Here is a 17,124-nt window from a genome sequence, read left to right on the forward strand (position 1 = left end):
CAGAGGAACTGAAGAAGGAGCACTGAGTCTGCTTTGTAGCTGCAGCTGCTCACAGTTATCGGCCCCCGTGCTCCATCAGACAGCGCAGAAACCCTGCAAATCTCCCCCAGGGTGTGAAAAAAGGGCAAGTGTCACAAAGAGTGACCACGGATTCACCACACAACTCGCACACCCCAGCAGACACACACACACATGTAGCCAGAGCAGGAAGGGTCTTAGCACGGCCCTGCCACAGCCCACAGCAGCTTGCGATCGCCTGCAGCTGCTCTGCATTGAGTCGGCGGTGCCGGGGGCACGGCACGTCCCCTCTGGAAGCCTTGCTTCCTCGAGCAGGGCTTTCTGGTCTCTCTGGAGGGATGCTACCAAGCCTGTATTTTATTTGACTTTCAGATCCCAAGGCGGATTTCCATCAGGCATGAAGACCTTGCTACGGGATGTTGCAATGCATCCTCTCTTCTCAAGAGTACTCTCATTTTTCAGAGCAAATGCCCATAACAAGGGCCTGATGTCAGACACACCAGCTGCAAAATGCGCTGCGCTCTTCCATTACCGACCGCAGACTGCTGGGCGCTGCTGCTCCATCACCCCCAGAGGAAGAACTGGAAGCCCCTTTTAACACCCACCCCCCCGGTTTCAGTAAAGATCCCGTGACACTTTGTGGAAAAAAAAAAACAATGTTGTATTTGATTTACAATTAACAGGATTTACAAATAAAGACAAAGAAACAGATTAGCCATGAAATGAGGATGCCTTTGTTGATGAAGGAGTAGCTGGCAAAGCACCTTTATGTAGCAGTAATGTACCTCAGTCCTAAACAGTGTAAAATAACTTATAGCCCAGGCAGGTTCAGGAATGATTATACACAAACGCAAGAAGTTCAAAAAAAACCAGCAACCAGCAAACCAAAAAACCCTCCCAGTCCGGTACTAGTTCTGGTGAGGCTTTCGGTTTTTGGAAACTGAAGGAAAGGTCCACTGACAAACACCAGGAACCTTCCAAAAAGTAAAAAAAATAATCGACAACAGTGAAGCCGACTGTATGGCAACCTACTGGGCAGGGCAGCGGGCGGCAGGAGCTGTGTTAGCTTGCTGAGGATAAGCAGTGGCCAGGCACTCGGCGGAACAACGAATGAACTTGTACAGATGGCAGCGCTTCATTAAAATGCTACGTTACTGCCAAAAGTCGTGAGACAAAAAGGAATAAAGTTCTCTGATGTGCAATACAGCAATTGAAGAAGACGTACCTATCTTTCTGATTTGTATGTAGCTTACCTATATTGTAAACGCACGCTTTCTGACAAGTTATTTTATTTTTCTTTGCTATGGGTTATGATTTGTGTTTGATCAAATGCAGCATTCCAAGGCTCAAAACTGACTGAGTGGTTTTCATTACACGGGTATATGATTTTTTCCAATATCATACTAGTATTTTACATCACAAATACAATAAAAACAAGTGATGGTATTTCTAGGACAGTTCCAAGATTCAAATAAAAAATCATCAGAACCATTCTAAAATAAGGTATTATACAGAATCAAATCATGTTAAACGGCACACTCTCGGCAAGCAGCTAATTACAAGCATTCTGCTGGTCATGTTTTTCACACAAAAGTCATTCAATAGCACATAAATATCTCTTTTTCCGATCTGCTTCTTTTTACAAAACCATTCATCAGATTCACAGAATTAGTACAAGTAAGGCACATTAGCATATATCATAAAACTCACAATAATAACAAAGAGTTGTAAAGATTTAAGGACTAATTCTCCATTGCAGTGGTTTCTGAACCAAATGAGACTTTATCAGTAGAACCCTCCTTACAGGCATGACATTGCTTTTATTTCTGCCAGCTGTGGTGGGTGCAATTCTGTGCATTACCATGGACATAAATAATTAACCTAAGAACCATGTGTGGTAGCAAATCCCATTTGTGGATCTTGCGGAGAAATGAGACACATCGTTTACTACGTTCATGATGAGCACAGACAAAGTTTTGGAACTATGTGGACGTCAATTTCCAGTTATCGAAACAAAAGGGGATATTGCATGGTTCTCTGAATATGCCATTATTTTCCTAGTACAAATATTGCTTAAAATATAAAGGATGCTATAGTATTGAATTTACTTGCATAATGAATTCTAAATGCTGATGTCTCGGATCCTACAAAATTAAATGAACTACAGACTTGCCTTCTTCCACCCCCCCACCCTGCCCCCAGCCAAAGGACTCTTTCCCACAGAAGATTCATTTACACACAACACAGATTTTAATTAGAAGCATAATTTACAGTAAAAATTTTTACATTACACCTCTGCTATCAAAAAAACATGAACTCTTTCATTTAAAGTTGTAATTATACATTAAAAAATAGAACACTATTTCCTTAACAGGAACAACGAATTTGAACATCTTCAGATCAGATTTCTTTATTGCGGCTTTTGAGTCAAAGGTCAGTCACTTTATTCTCTAATGCAGCTGCTATTTGCTGTAAACGGAAGGCAAGCTGCATTTTTTGTGCAGCTGGATCCTCTTCAAGTGCATTTATAATCTGGAAGAAATAAACAGAGAATGTTTAGAATTGTTTAGCTTAAAATATACGACACTATTCCCAGACCAAGTGTTTGATACTGCTTTGGTTTTCCAGTCTTTTGCGTTCACTCTGCACCAAAGATAAAGTCCGTCTACGAGGCTCCATGCTCTATTTTTACACGAAGACAATAAAAATGATTGTCTCCATTACTTTATCTAAGTTACTACAATGTTTCCCATTATGTCGGGATTCAAGCAAATTAATAGGTAGTACTTTATCTTTTGAAATATTATGTTGCAAGGCGGAGCAGGCAGGGGGAAAACATCAGAAGCATTGACTTTACAGCTATGTAAGAAGCTGTGGTTTTACTTATGGTGCACCCTAAGAGGCTTAAGGGTCATTTACCAGCAGTAACTAAGCCCCATCCCCATGAGCTTTGGTTATGAGCAGCTCCTGGGTGGTCCATGTATGGGCATGGCTTAAGGCAAGGAAAAATCTCGTCTGTCTATAGGCAATATATTGAAGAAAATGAACTGGTCACAGTGTCAGGGAGCTTCTCGAGGTAGAGCTGAGACCCTGGGCTGGTAGAACATAGCTCGGGAATCAAACAGCTCATCAGAGGAGCCCCCCAACATCCCACACGCAGCCTCTGCCGTACGGAATATATACAGCAAAGTACGACTCTAAGACACCAGGGATTTTAAAATGAAAGCTAGAAAAGGTCAACTGTTATGAGAAGGCTTTTCTTCAAATAGAGTTTTTTAGGGCTTCTCAAGATCAAATTTCAAAGGTTTTGAAAGGTTTTCATTCCTACCATCCTTTAGGGAAACTTTTCCACCAACTGTTAGATTTCTCTATTAGGAGAATGTATTACATGGCAAAACTGTTCTTTTGCTAGAACTGGCTTTATTAATAAAAGTCAGATGCTGTCATCAAGCAGAAGGCTTTAGCTATGTTTAAATACTACATAAAGTTTCTAAGTACAAGAACTGGAGAAATCGAGTCTGCCTGTCGTTACCTGCGGTTCTCACTGCTTCTTGTGCTTTACTGACAATGGAGGTTAATGCAGTCAGTATCAATCTAGCTAACAATTTTCCTTTTGAGGACTGGTACAGCATTAAAGCTTCAAACACTGGATCAAATTTGTTTAGAAATCATTATTTTAATGGATTTGTTTTTAGAGCATGAAAACATTTTTACAAGACAGTCAATAAACTCTTATTACAGTATTTAAATAGGGCCTAATTTAATTTGATATTGTTCCCTTCATTTAAACAATTACACCTAGCTGTAACGCCTCAAATCAAGACTAAATAATTCATGATTATCTCTGCTGGTGAATATAACTTTCATATAAATGTGGACAATTAGACCGTACCCACTTAGTCATTGTCAAGCCCCGCAGAGCTGTGCAAGGTACAGCGCATGCTGGCAACCACTGTTTCAGCAACAAAGATAAGGGCAGCCGCAAAATGTTCCAATTTATGCAAATTAAAACATTTTTATGGAAAATAAATAAGCTTGATTTATTTTACTGAATGGTTCTTGACATATTATCTCCCCAACTCTGAATTAGCAGCCTTTTGATCAGATGCATCTTATTGTTATACGGTGATGTATGCAAAAGGAAGGGCTGCAGTTCTGCTTTGTGGTTTGCTGGCTTGCCACTGATAAACTCTGACAGCTGAGCAGAGAGGAGGCTCTGCCTGTGCCTGCCTCCAAACGTGAGAATCCAGAAACCACAGCTGGGTGCAGGGACAGGGGAGTGTGGAAGAATCAGGAATTTATGGTTTGTCTGTCTCACAGGTTGCTTGAGTACTTCTGCAACAGGTCAGGCCACAGAGATCAGAGAATCACCGAATGGTTTGAGTTGGAAGGGACCTGGTTCCTTCCACCTGGTTCAATCCCCCTGCCATGGGCAGGGACACCTCCCACCAGACCAGGTTGCTCAAAGCCCCATCCAACCTGGCCTTGAACACTTCCAGGGATGGGGCATCCACAACTTCTCTGGGCAACCTGTGCCAGTGCCTCACCACCCTCACAGTAAAGGATTTCTTCCTTATATCTTACCTAAAACTATTGTCTTTCAATTTCAAACCATTACCCCTTGTCCCATCACTACACTCCCTGGTACAATCTGCCCCCAGCTTTCCTGTAGACCCCCTTTAGATACTGGAAGGCTGCTATAAGGTCTCCCCAGAGCCTTCTCTTCTCCAGGCTGAACAACCCCAGCTCCCTCAGCCTGTCTTCATAGGAGAGGTGCTCCAGCCCTCTGATCATCTTTGTGGCTCTTCTCTGGACCCGTTCTAACAGATCTATGACTTTCTTGTGCTGGAGTCCCCAGAGCTGGATACAGCACTGCAGCTGGAATCTCATGAGAGTAGCAGAGGGGGAGAATCCCCTCCCTTGACCTGCTGGCCACACTTCTTCTGATGCAGCCAAGGATATGGCTGGCTTTTTGCAGATATTCTGGAACATGTTGAAAATAATTTTCCTCAGCTCTGGGGATGAGGAAACCAACACCATCAGTTTGGCCTGTGTGTCTCCAGTCATTTTTCCTACTAATACCAACTGCAAGTAGTCTTAGGATGAGTTGGTTTTCCTTGCTTACATCTGTATTTAAAGCTGTGAAAAGCTGGCTGCTCCTGCAGAAAGAAGCTGCACTGAAGCTGCGGATGAGACTCACTGCCTTTGCTGCTAAATATAAGCGAAAACAAAAACTGTGCTGAGGTGCAGGACCAACTGAAGAGAGCTCACATGTGCTGTACTCCTTTTTTGATTCAGCATCTGTTCTTACTTGCTTTGATTTAATTCTGAGCGTTTTCTGGAGGCATTCATTTCCATGGAAACCTTTGAATAAAAGTTTCCTTCTCTCTTTTTGTTTTCAGATTAAGTTTGGAGAGCCATAGCCACAGCCCAGCGACACTGGGATATTCTTTGTCCCCCTTTCCACAGGGCCTGAAGAATCCAAGAAACACTTTGGACTGAATCTGTAAAGCTTCCTTTTGAATCTGACTATACTCAGCAGTTGCTCTGCTTGGGTTTACCTTGGGCAGGCACTTCATTTGGCACAGCAAAATGGGGACGGCAGCATGCATGGAAGTTTTAAGTGCATCTTAACTAATAAAAAAAAGGCAATGCCCCATTCCTACAAGCAAAATAAGTTTAATGGATTGTTCCTAAAAATCCCCACCAAACTACTGGCTTGGAACCTCATATAGCTCTGGCAATTGCTCGGTGACATTCTAATGTCCTAATTCTTAGGCATTAGGATAGCTGAACTGAAGAGAAAGGATTTTTAAATCTATTTCTCTTTCAGATCTCATTAAGCGATCACTACCAAAATGAGATAACCCATAGTGAAGCTGTTCATTTCTAAGAATATACCCTTAGGCAGTGTAATTGCCAAGGAAGGCGTGTAACTGCAAAGTTAGAGCTTTCTGTTCAGCATTGCTTTTACCTGATTATCCAGGGAAAGTTAGCCTTTATAACTTTTTACCGTTATTATAAAAAATATGAAAATAAACCCCACAACTTACCTCATCATAGTATTTGTTAGTGTATTGGTAGAGTTGGTGTAGAGCCACGAGCGTGTTTAAGGAATCGGTATGTGCCTGTTAAACAACACACGTAAGCAGCAAACGTCAAAATTTCATCACAGCTGAAAGTTACACACATGCACGACTGCTGGATACAGCACACAGTCTCATTTTCAAATTCAAGCTCTGCATCCTGTAACTCTTGCTAAGTGATGCTGGGGCAGAAAAAGGGGTGAGAAAACTTTTGTTTGGTGCTTTTTACATCAAGATTTTCCCACTGGTATTTTTCTGGCCTGTCTGCAGCTCTAACACAGGAGGTGGAAAATATTTTGAACTTTGAATGTCAAACCACAGATTACAGCTGTAACATCTGTTAACAACATGGGTACGTATAACTAAAGCATTCAGTCAGTACAATCTACATATTGTTGAGATACTAAACATTAGTTCTGTCACTGCCATGTCTGTTTGAAATCATTTCTTCAGCTCTTTGTAACTGTTTGAAATTATTCACACCTCACTATAGGGAAGGTGTAACTCATCAAGATAGTAAGCACATGTACATTTGGAAGAAGCCATTTGAATCAGGAAGATGGAAAGGGGGTTGGGGGGAGAGAGAGAGAGAAAAGGGACTTCAAATGATGCAAGAAATAACCCTTCCATTACCTCTCCTTTCATTCTCCCCATGACATTTAACTTATGTAGCAAATGTGCTCTGACTGTCTAAACAGATGTTTCTCATTCAAACGTATAGGATTCAACTCTCTAGCTATGCCTTTAGTTTTTTAAATTAGTTAAGAAAATGAAGAATTGCAAAATATTGCTACTGGCACAAATGATTATCCAAGCTGTAAACAAGCAGAGAAACATCCATCTTTCTTTGCCCTGCAAGTCACTTCCAGAACAGGTCAAAATATGCAATGTTCCATCAGTCTTTTCATACTTACTTCTATCATAATTTGCAATGTAAATAGAAAGGATCAACATATTCTGCTGATTTTAAAACATTCCTTTGATTTTATTTTTAATGACCAAACATTTAAATTTTACATACATCTCAATTTTTGTAATAAATAAAATGAACTGGAAAATGAAATGTCACTGCAGATGAGTTTCATAGTGGCTGAATGAAAATAGAAACATTCTCATGAGGACGTTAATCTACAAAATGTTAGGTCCTAAGGGCACTGAAATAAACAAATCACAAGAATTCCCCAAACATCCTTATATCACTAGGACTCTTAAAATAAATTAGGCAAATGAGCAAACCAGCCAGTACATACAGTATGTCTTTGCTCAGGCTAAACACATTCCTTTCAGACTGGCGAGAGCTTCTGCAGGTTCTCTGGGTTAAATCGAGTGCTTTAAAGGCATGAGCCTGCTCTAGCTAAGCCGAGCAGCACAGCAGACAGGCTTTTTCAAGAATGAAGCGGGTTTTGTAGTGTTTTTGCTCCCCGAGTCTCAAACTAGAGCCCCCAGCTACCAATCAACCCCCTCTGCTCTCCTCCATCGCAGGTAACCCCCAGTAACCTATTTTGTGAAAAGAAGAAGCGCCGATTGAGCAGGCATATGATGAGCTTCTTGTGTGCAGTGTAAAGCAAAAGTATTGTCCTCATACAGACAGCTCTAAAATGCACTATATGTAACGTGTGCGACTCCCCTTTCATTTCTGGAGTCAAATTGTTGCTGCGATAGCACTCTGAATTCAGCCACCACTTGTTATCAGCATGATCAATGTTAAAAACCCTCTCTGTGTTGCGGAGAGAAAACACCTTTCAGCAGTGTTGTAATTTTTCCACAATGGATGTGAAAAAATTCAAACACTTTGCTCTGGCACCTACATCACTCAAAGAGATTCGTGACGATAGCCATTCTTGGTTCCATTCAATAATCAACACTTCAAAAGGCTAAAAAGCACTACACTAAGCAGGAGTCTTTCAGAGATGTATTAAATAACTCATGTGATGCTTCAACATACAATAAACCCACTTGTCGAGTTAGAATGAGAAGATAAAGAAAAACAGTGCTATACTTGGCTTCAATTTCAGGACAAGGAAACTTAATTTATTCTTACCCTAGAAATCTCTGCTAAATGGGTATTCATATCTTGGTCACTAACTGGCACCATCTGACGAATGCCTTTGTAGTAACTGCAACAAATTAAAACAAACTTTCAGTTAGGTGAAATACACAAAATTTTCATTTTGCAGTTATTTTAAACATGTTTCCTAATTGTGCAGGAGATGTTCCACCACAACAGAGCAATGATTCATTTAGTCATGCTGTCTCCCAGCAGTCATTAGTACTTGATACCCTTGCAAGAAAGGCAAATCACACCTGATTGCACAGGACCACAACACGGGAAAGAAATCTATTTATAATCCAGCTGATGATTATTTCATGTCTTCAAACTTTTGAAGTCATCAGCTGGGAAGAGGTGAGTCCTGTAGCAGACCTTCAGTGGTACTGACAGAATTCCCAAACCAGTAAATGTTGAAGTCAGAGTCTGAATAGAAAAAATGTCTTTGTGAAAATGTTTTCAGGATTTGATCCCTATTCAGTTATGGAAGTGCAGTGCTGGTTAGACAGATCATGGGTAAGAACAGCTGTCATGCAGAACAGCATTGTGTTCTTTCACAAACAACTCTGTCCATCTGCTGGCATAGGCATGGACATGCATTGGGTCACAACGGCACTCCATTTCAACACTGGAAACACTGCTAACAAGGGAACGTTTTAACATTCAGGTATAAAATTTTTAACATTTGGCAGTTGACTTCAACTGTGTCAGCATTCACTTTTCCTGTTACTAAGTACATTTACAAAGGCTTAAAACCCTAACAACTTTGAATCAGCATGAAAAAAGTCTCTTTATACTTACTCTTCCACCATTTTCTTATAGTTAGAGATTTCTTTCGCGTAAAGTAATTTATTACTTGGAGAATCCTGAAAAAATATAATAGAGAGAAACTTGGTTGATTTATGAATGTCTCTAAGAAAACACATGAAGTCAAAAACCCAAGATCAAGCCTTCCTAATCACGTGCACTTGAGCTTTGTGGATATTAACATTCTGATGCTTATTATTAATATTATTAACGTTTATGTTGGTACATGGGTGGGATTATTTGTCTTAAAAAGATGAAGTTTACATATGGCATTATTTGTCAAGTTTGACAAATATATCAGTGGAAGATGATTCTAAATTATGGTGGACATGAAATAACTATTTCTTAAACTTGCTTTTTATAAAAGCAGTTGATATTTTCTGCTTTTTAGGAACTCAGTTGGCAGACTACACAGTAACAATGACATGCTCACCAACCTGCTAAGTGGTGAAATGCTAACTTCATTATAAAACCAAAAGGAAACTATCAATGCTGTATCTTCTTAGAGAATGGGTATTGTTTTAGGACAATGCCCCATGTCTTGTCAGGCATGAACGTAGTCAGGATGTAGAATGCAAATCACTTACTCTGCTTAATTTGTGCTCTGTTCTCGTGCAAGCATCCATGAAAGTCTGTGCAATGACTGACAAGGAAGCATCCACTACTTCGTGAACATGAACATCAAAGATGAAATGGGGATTTTTCAGTATGTTTACCCAGAATCTAAGAGGCAAGCTGCAAAGCAAGGAAAAAGGTAAAAAAAAAACACACCTTTTACACAATAAATGTTATACAACAAGCAAAGCACATGAAATTAAATATGGGTTTTGCGTTTTGATCTCACTACAGTGAAAATTAATTTTATATTTCAACAATTACACAAGCTATCTTTTGTCTGGTTTTCATGTCCGGAAACAAAGCCTTTGTATCTCTCACAGAAAAAACGAGAAAAACTTATTTGAGAAGAATCCTAAGTGTCCCCAAACAGCAAGAGAAGATGTCTGAGTGGTTAGAAAAACTACCTGAGTAACATTTTATTAGATTTTGTGCTTTGACAGGTAAATCTAGTCCCTTTCGCTTCTTGCTTTCCTATTCTCTGAGGAAAGATGAAAAGCAAAGAGGTAAATCTGCCAACAGTTATCCCATAAGTAGGTATCATTTTTTGCAGCTTCTAGACTTACAGGGAATACTTTTGATCATATGAACATATTATATCAATTAAAATGATTCTGAGAATTACAAATGAAATTTACTTTGATTAGTGGTAAGAGTGCCAGCACATACGTGGGAACTACGCTCTCATTCCTCTGCAATGTAATTATTAGTCTGTTCATACCTGTTTGTTTTCCAGATGTGAATGGTATCTTCATCCTTGATGTCATGTTTTTCTGCTTGTTCATCAAGAAAATCAAAGAAGTATTTCACAGCTGGTGGCACCACATGGTTTGAGTTGAGCACACTATGAAAAAAGTTATCTACAAACTGCTGAAGTGTTCCCTAAAAGTGAATTTGAAAGAAATTTGCATTACAAGCTGAACTCAGTGCTATCCTAGAGTCTTTTTTCCTTTAGTCCAGTTGCAGTTACTGAAGGTCATCAATGCTGAGTGCTGAGGGTGACAGGTGACAAAAAACCTTGCAAACAGCCCAAACAGTAAAAACATTCTAGAGAACAACTTTATGTTCTAGTCTGAAAGACTCCGACTTCATCCATTATCATCATGCAGTTAACACGGAAAGCTGTGCTTTCTGCCCGACTAAAGCAGCAGAACCTGGTTCCTACAATAGATTTACAATTTAAGCTCATTGTGCACATAAATAATTGCTGGCAATTTTGTAATTGTTTCGCGGCTTCCGAGCTCCAGAGCATCATGCACCAGTACAGCAATTTTAAAACACAGACTGAGAGGAAGAAGCACCAGTGACCATTTAACTTATTGTGCAGGGGAAAGCACCTGGGTCTCATTAGATGCCCATCCTGGTCCAGCTCCCTGAGCTCCACCAAGTGTGAGGGATGAAGCATCCCCAGGAGGGCTGCACTTCTGCCAGGATCCCTGCACCTGCTTGGACCTTAAAGACCACGACCTCTGAGACTGTCCATTTGTAGTAGAGACAAGGAGAAGATGACCTTGTTGAGGCCACATGCAGTCCATTCCCACTCAGCTGGTTGGCCCTACGGACATGTTTGAAGGGCTGCATCCTCTCTCTCTCCATCACTTCAGCTGCGAGCCCCAACACGGGGCAGGGACTGAGCCCTAAACCCCTGTGCTGGCAGTGCAGGCAGGGAGGACACGTCACCGGTCCTGGACTGTATGGGCAGCTGTGGTCCCAGCCATTACACTTCACCAGCTCTGTACAAGTTAGTAAAGCTCCAGATTGGCAACGATCTACCAACTGGCTATTGGGAATAGAAAAGGGATTTATCAGAAGAGAGGGATACACGCATCTTGCAGGCTGCAAGTCTGTGCCATCCATACACAGACTTTCCTTCCGGTCCACTTTCACACTTGGTCAAATGGCCTTAGCTGGAGTCAAGTCACTCCCATTTTCACAAAGAACTTGGTCTTGGTCATTAAGCACATTATCCTAAACTCCTTCTGCAAGGAGGAATCCTTAGCATAATTATTTTGGTTGTGATCCGTTCTCCAGTATAAACACTAAAAATACTCTCAAAGGACTATTACCATTTGAAAACATTTTTACTATTTTTCTAGATAATACTGCAGCACTGGAAACAAAGCATGGGGAAACAAAAGGCTCTGTAGCAGTATGTAAAGCATTTGGTTTAGAATAAAAACCAAGAGAATATTATTTAAACAGGTGGCACAGAAGAGAATATCCATCTTTGTCTTTGTCTTGCAAGAAAAATCCTCATTTAGCTAACTCAGAATTATGGTTCTCAGCTTTCATCTGGAGTTAAAATTTATCTCTTTCCCAGCAATGTTCTTGAGGGCTTATTAATCACTTGAAGCTCTGAACACAAGCCTGTATGTACATGACACAGATATTCAAAATTTCAGCCAAAAGCATGACTAATATTTGCATCATTTTCTTCGGTTACACGTCAACATCTATAGAGGCATGGTGTAACTGTGACATCTGACCCTTACCTTCACAGACAGAAGTCTTGTCAGGTAGATTTCTGTAATAGCTTTGGTTCTCTCTTTTTCTTTCACACTGCCTCGCTTTGATTTGCCTTCATCAATTTCATCTACTGGCCGAACTAGATGCCAGACCTTATTTTCATCTTCCAGAAGTGCATGCCCTAGAAACAGTAATTGCAATAATCACAAAAAACTCTCCCTTGGAAATAATTATGAAATAATCATGCACATCAGTACCTGTAAGACCCTTGCACTCTATCCTTGACTTACCTTTCTTTTTGCCAAGAGGACCTAGATTACTTGGTTCCCCTCTAACAACCCAAGAACTAAATTTTCATTAATACACAAGTATTGCTTTACGTTACAAGAGTAGCACTGAAGTAGGATTGTGGCTTGCTTTTGTCAAGAACAAAAAGGAGAGGAATTAAGCATACAATAAGGAAACTCCTCTTCAGTCGTGCAAGCACAATATGCACATTTTTTTAAGATCTACACAGTGAAATACCCTACCCTTTGGTGAACAAGATCAAGCTACAGAAACTGAGTTAGGTCTGACCCAACAGCCCCCATGGAAAGGACAATTGTAGCCTGCTCTAGGTACAACACAAGGTATTGTAGCAGCTCTGATGAATTTGGCAGTGGCAAATTCATTTGTTCTTCCTTTAAATCCTAAAGTATGTGTTAATATATCTGCTTGGCATAATCCCAAAAAATCAATGGTGCTTTTCCAGTTGAGGTTACTGAATCAGGGCCTTTAAAATCATTGACGTCTTAAAAACATGAAAGTTATTTTTCCCATAAAAATTGTGATTCAGCCCTCTTACGCAAATTATTTTGCAATACTGCTAAGTTTTATGCTTTAATATAAGTATATGTGTATAATGTAACTGAATCACAGTTACAATGAAAAATATCAGTTTCTAATTGCACAATTTTGTCCTTTCAAATTTTTGGCCACAGTAGTTTATTAACTAAGTTCCTCAACATCTACATTAAATTTACCAGATGTGTACTAAATATTTTATATCATAGAAGAAAATAACATTAATGTGTAATATGGCCAAGACAACACTTTCACATTAATCTGTTTTATACATTCTCGTGGAAAGCATGAGCTATGCAGTCTTCTGGTGCCTTTACTTCCTTTTGACCAGGTAGATCTTTTAGCCAAGGAAAAATGAGACATTTAATGCTCTTGTCCTTTGAAAGTCCTTAATTTGACTTGGAAGTTCATGTGCATGAAGTAAGAAAGAAATAAAAGCTATCCTTTTATTTTGAAGCAGCTGTGATATCACAATTGATGCCATTCATAACAACTGTTTGCCAGTGCAGTAAGAACTGCTGATGGGCCTGAACTTCGGAGTCTCTTTTGCAATGCCTGTTATTTACTCTTGTAAATAAATGGACAAAATCACACAGTAAGAGAAGAAACTAAACTATGTCAGTTGTTTGGTACACTTCTACTTCCTCCTGTGATTCAAAGGAATTCATCCTCTCTTTGCCCTGCTGATGGTGCGTGGCCCGATTTAACTTTGCAGGAAAGAGAAGAAACCAAGGGGGATTCCACGAAGATTACTTGCCCTTACATACGGCTTAATTTGGCGTGTGTTTGCTCAGCAACAGCAGAATTGGCTACTAGTGAAATGATAGCTATTTAATAGGAAAGTAGGGCTTAAAGGGAGTGCAGCTCAACCGGATGAACTTTTTGCAAAACAAAGATCCCAGTTCATTGCTAAAAATAGCAGCAAGAAAGAGGAAGAGAAATGCAGAAGAGGGGGCAATGAGACGTATTAGCAGCACGTTGCTAGGAGGAGACCAGACTTCCGGGAGATAACATCTTCCCAGTGGAAACCTAGGGAGCAAAGGAAGTAAAATATAGGGGAGAACACTGTCTTTTGTGGCTGTAGTAGCCGCAAGATGCATCAAGCCGGAAGTGGAGAGAGGACTGCGCCCACTGGGTCAAATGTTTCCCCCTGAGTGCTTCTCCCTGCCCCTTGTGCAGTCTTTGGCCAATACAAAATGGCACGAACCAGGTGGGGACATGGCGGAGGCCAGTCAGCTGGTGGCAGCCAGCCTGGCCTCCTCCTGCTGCATGGCCTGCAGCAGGCTCGTTCCATCCTCCCCTGAGAACAGGCTGCTGCTTGGGGTAGGTGGAGGAAGGGCTGTCCTACACACATCTGTTAATCAGTATTTCTGATCTGCAGCCCTCTGGCTATTCCACATCAGAATAACTGAAAAAAAGAAAGAAATAAAACCCACAACACCAACCCCTTTGCAAAAAAACAAAAGAGAAAGAAATACCCAGAATAAGTTTTCAACAGAACACGCTGCATTGGCTTATAGTTCAGTACAGAAATCCTAGCATAAAATCATTGAAACCATTCTCCATCTTGATACAAATTAGTAATTGCATTTATTATCTCCAGAAGCAAAGGATTCTGCATTTAATTTGTCACAACTGCCAGCTTCCAGTGTCTTCCTGTTAGAAGCTGTGAATCAAAAGCAGCATGGAAGCAATGCCAGGTTTTAGAGCAACATCTCCGAACATGGTTTTACATTTTTGTTCTGTGCAAAGCCTAGTGCTTTGGCAGACAGTCAATGGCTTCAGCTGACATTTCTCAATGCAAAAGGTGCAAGTTAATGAGAGACTGGATAAAAGGAAAACCACTTCGTCACAAGCCTTATTCATAGAGCAGAGATAGGATTTCTATTTATTCCAGCCCTGTAAATCCCTGTGTCATATAAATGCGTATGTGTGGGAGGGGAAGCCTCTGATCCTCTCCTCTGCCTTTTATACACATAACATCTCACAAATCACTGTCGCTGTGGGCTCTTGCTTTGCACTAGCTCTGTAACATTTTATAGCTTTCTGAAAGAACAAGTTGGCACCAACTAGCTCTGAAGACCCTTAGGCGTTAAAGAAAATGGGCTAGCCTGGCACAAAATGCTGTCTTCCCAAATTTGTACATCACCACTGCACAAGACAGGCTGTGTAGAAGAAACAAGGTGGAAGCTGTCTTCAATCCATGCTTTGGGATCTGAACTGTCTGTACAGATTTTTTTCTCTCATGTATGAGAACCCTCATGTGACAGCACTGTCCCCAGAAGTCTGCTTCTCCTTTACAATTTCATATGCCACACATATAGCTAAGGAGTCTGTCCATCTTGGAGTACAGATCATGTGTGTTCAAAGAGCTTCACTATACTGAATAGCTAAAGATGCACTTGTAGAGAAGAAAAAAAGAAGAAAAGAAACCACAAACAAATAAAAACACGTGATCTGGTCCTCTGCTCTCTCACACAAAGATGTGGGGAGGATGGAAGACTGGGAACCCAGATCTGGAGACTGATCACCGCTTCGTGTTAAGAAGGTAAAGCAAGCTGAGGATACCACCAGGCTCCATCCACTGGTCTACTTCTTCAGAGTGGAGGTGAATAACGCCTCTGCAGTTATCTCAGCAATCAATGCAACTGAACTGAAGAGGGACTAGGAATGGGCTCCTCACCTTGCTGCACTTCATTACCCTCTGTATTAAACTGAACGTTTTATGAAGTGAAAAAGCTGGGTTGGCAACTGCTGTGATAAAGGAATAGCCACCACTTGTCCAACTAAGGCAAACACCTGCAGTAACGTGGTGAGAGGATAGCAGCAGAGGTATAGCCATGATTGTTGGGAGAGAACCTTAAAGGATTCTGGTAGAAGTCTTGACAGGAAGCATCCATGAGGAAAGACTAAAAAATAAATGGCAAGTAATTCAGCCTGTCCTGATTTCCTGGCCAACACTCAGCACTAATGAAATGGAAATCTGCACACTTGTTAAATACTAATAATACACGTCAGAGCTATCAGCTGAGAGCCATCTCCTTGAAAAAATGTACATTTCTGGTATATTATTTCCAGTCTGACTGCTGAGCCCTTGGAACCTATTCAATCTAAGATCGCTAAATCTGTTTAAAGGAATGAAACTATTAGGTGAACCAATGGCTTTTGCAATCAATGCTAGACAGAAAAGTATATCAAATGGGTTCATGGAACGAAGAATGATCTCAACAATTATCATTCCATAAATCTAACTTCCAACTCATTTAAAATAACTGAATATAAGGATAAAAATAAGAGAAACTGAACATCTAAAATGTAAAGGAAATCGTGTGACAAAGAACACGAATTTACAAGTAAATATTTCCATTAAAATCTGAGTGCATTTTAGGCTGGAATGGATATTGTGTCTCAAGAGGTTGTGAGATAAAGGAAATTGGTCTAGACAGAGTACCGACACAGGGAACTAAAAGCTTTGAAAGACAGGTTCCAAGCTAACACGCTGTCTCCAGCATTGAGAAGTTCAGCTTATTGTAGCAAGCAGCAGTATTAGAATTAAGTAACGGCTGTATTAGTGACATGAAAGAGAGGAAACATTATAAGGTAGTTCCTGATACTAACTTACAGTGGATTGAAAACCTTGAAACAAAGAAATCAGGGAAAACATTGAATCTAAAGAGAAAACATATGGAATAAACACAACTAGACAACACAGCCCAGAAAAAAAACAAGCAAACAGAGCTGATGAAATATTGCCTGCCATTGGAGAGAGACACAAAATATGCATGTACAGAGACGAGTCTGCAAAGCAATGTAGTTGTAAAAAACAGAAATTACATCAGATCCATTATGTCATGGAGCAGGGGAACAGGTCTGTCCTGTGGTTCTGAATGGTGAGTTCAATTCTCTAATAAGTGGAAGAAATTTGGAAAGGAAAGTAATAAAAGGAAGAAGGAAGGAGGAAAAGAGGTAAAGCTTTGGAAACATGAAACATACTTTATGACTACAGAGGTAATGGGATTAAAAAACAAAATATCCACGATATATTTTCTAAGAGCACTTTCTATTAAGCTGGGCTATGGACTCATCAAACCAATTATGGTTAAAGCCTCATTATTTCAGGCTTTTATACCCAGGACAAAGAAAACCACTGCAAGCTTATAGAGGGCAACACAAAACAAATACGCCTTATATAGTTCCATGGATTTGCTCAGTGAACACTATCAAGACAACAGTGTCACTGTC

General features: G+C 40.3%; 1 protein-coding gene across 1 annotated transcript in view; it reads right to left on the reverse strand.

Annotated features, from left to right (window-relative positions):
• Window positions 1-667: 667 nt before the first annotated feature.
• Window positions 668-17,124, reverse strand: part of PLXNB2 (plexin B2) — a 259,510-nt gene continuing 243,053 nt past the window's right edge. Inside the window, 7 exon segments of the mRNA XM_050708407.1 lie at window positions 668-2,550; window positions 6,072-6,146; window positions 8,146-8,221; window positions 8,953-9,017; window positions 9,546-9,693; window positions 10,295-10,455; window positions 12,066-12,220. Coding sequence (XP_050564364.1) covers window positions 2,446-2,550; window positions 6,072-6,146; window positions 8,146-8,221; window positions 8,953-9,017; window positions 9,546-9,693; window positions 10,295-10,455; window positions 12,066-12,220 — 785 coding nt within the window. The 3' untranslated portion in view covers window positions 668-2,445.

Source organism: Cygnus atratus, chromosome 1 (genome assembly GCF_013377495.2).
Source record: "Cygnus atratus isolate AKBS03 ecotype Queensland, Australia chromosome 1, CAtr_DNAZoo_HiC_assembly, whole genome shotgun sequence".
In the NCBI taxonomy this organism is placed as follows: Eukaryota; Metazoa; Chordata; class Aves; order Anseriformes; family Anatidae; genus Cygnus; species Cygnus atratus.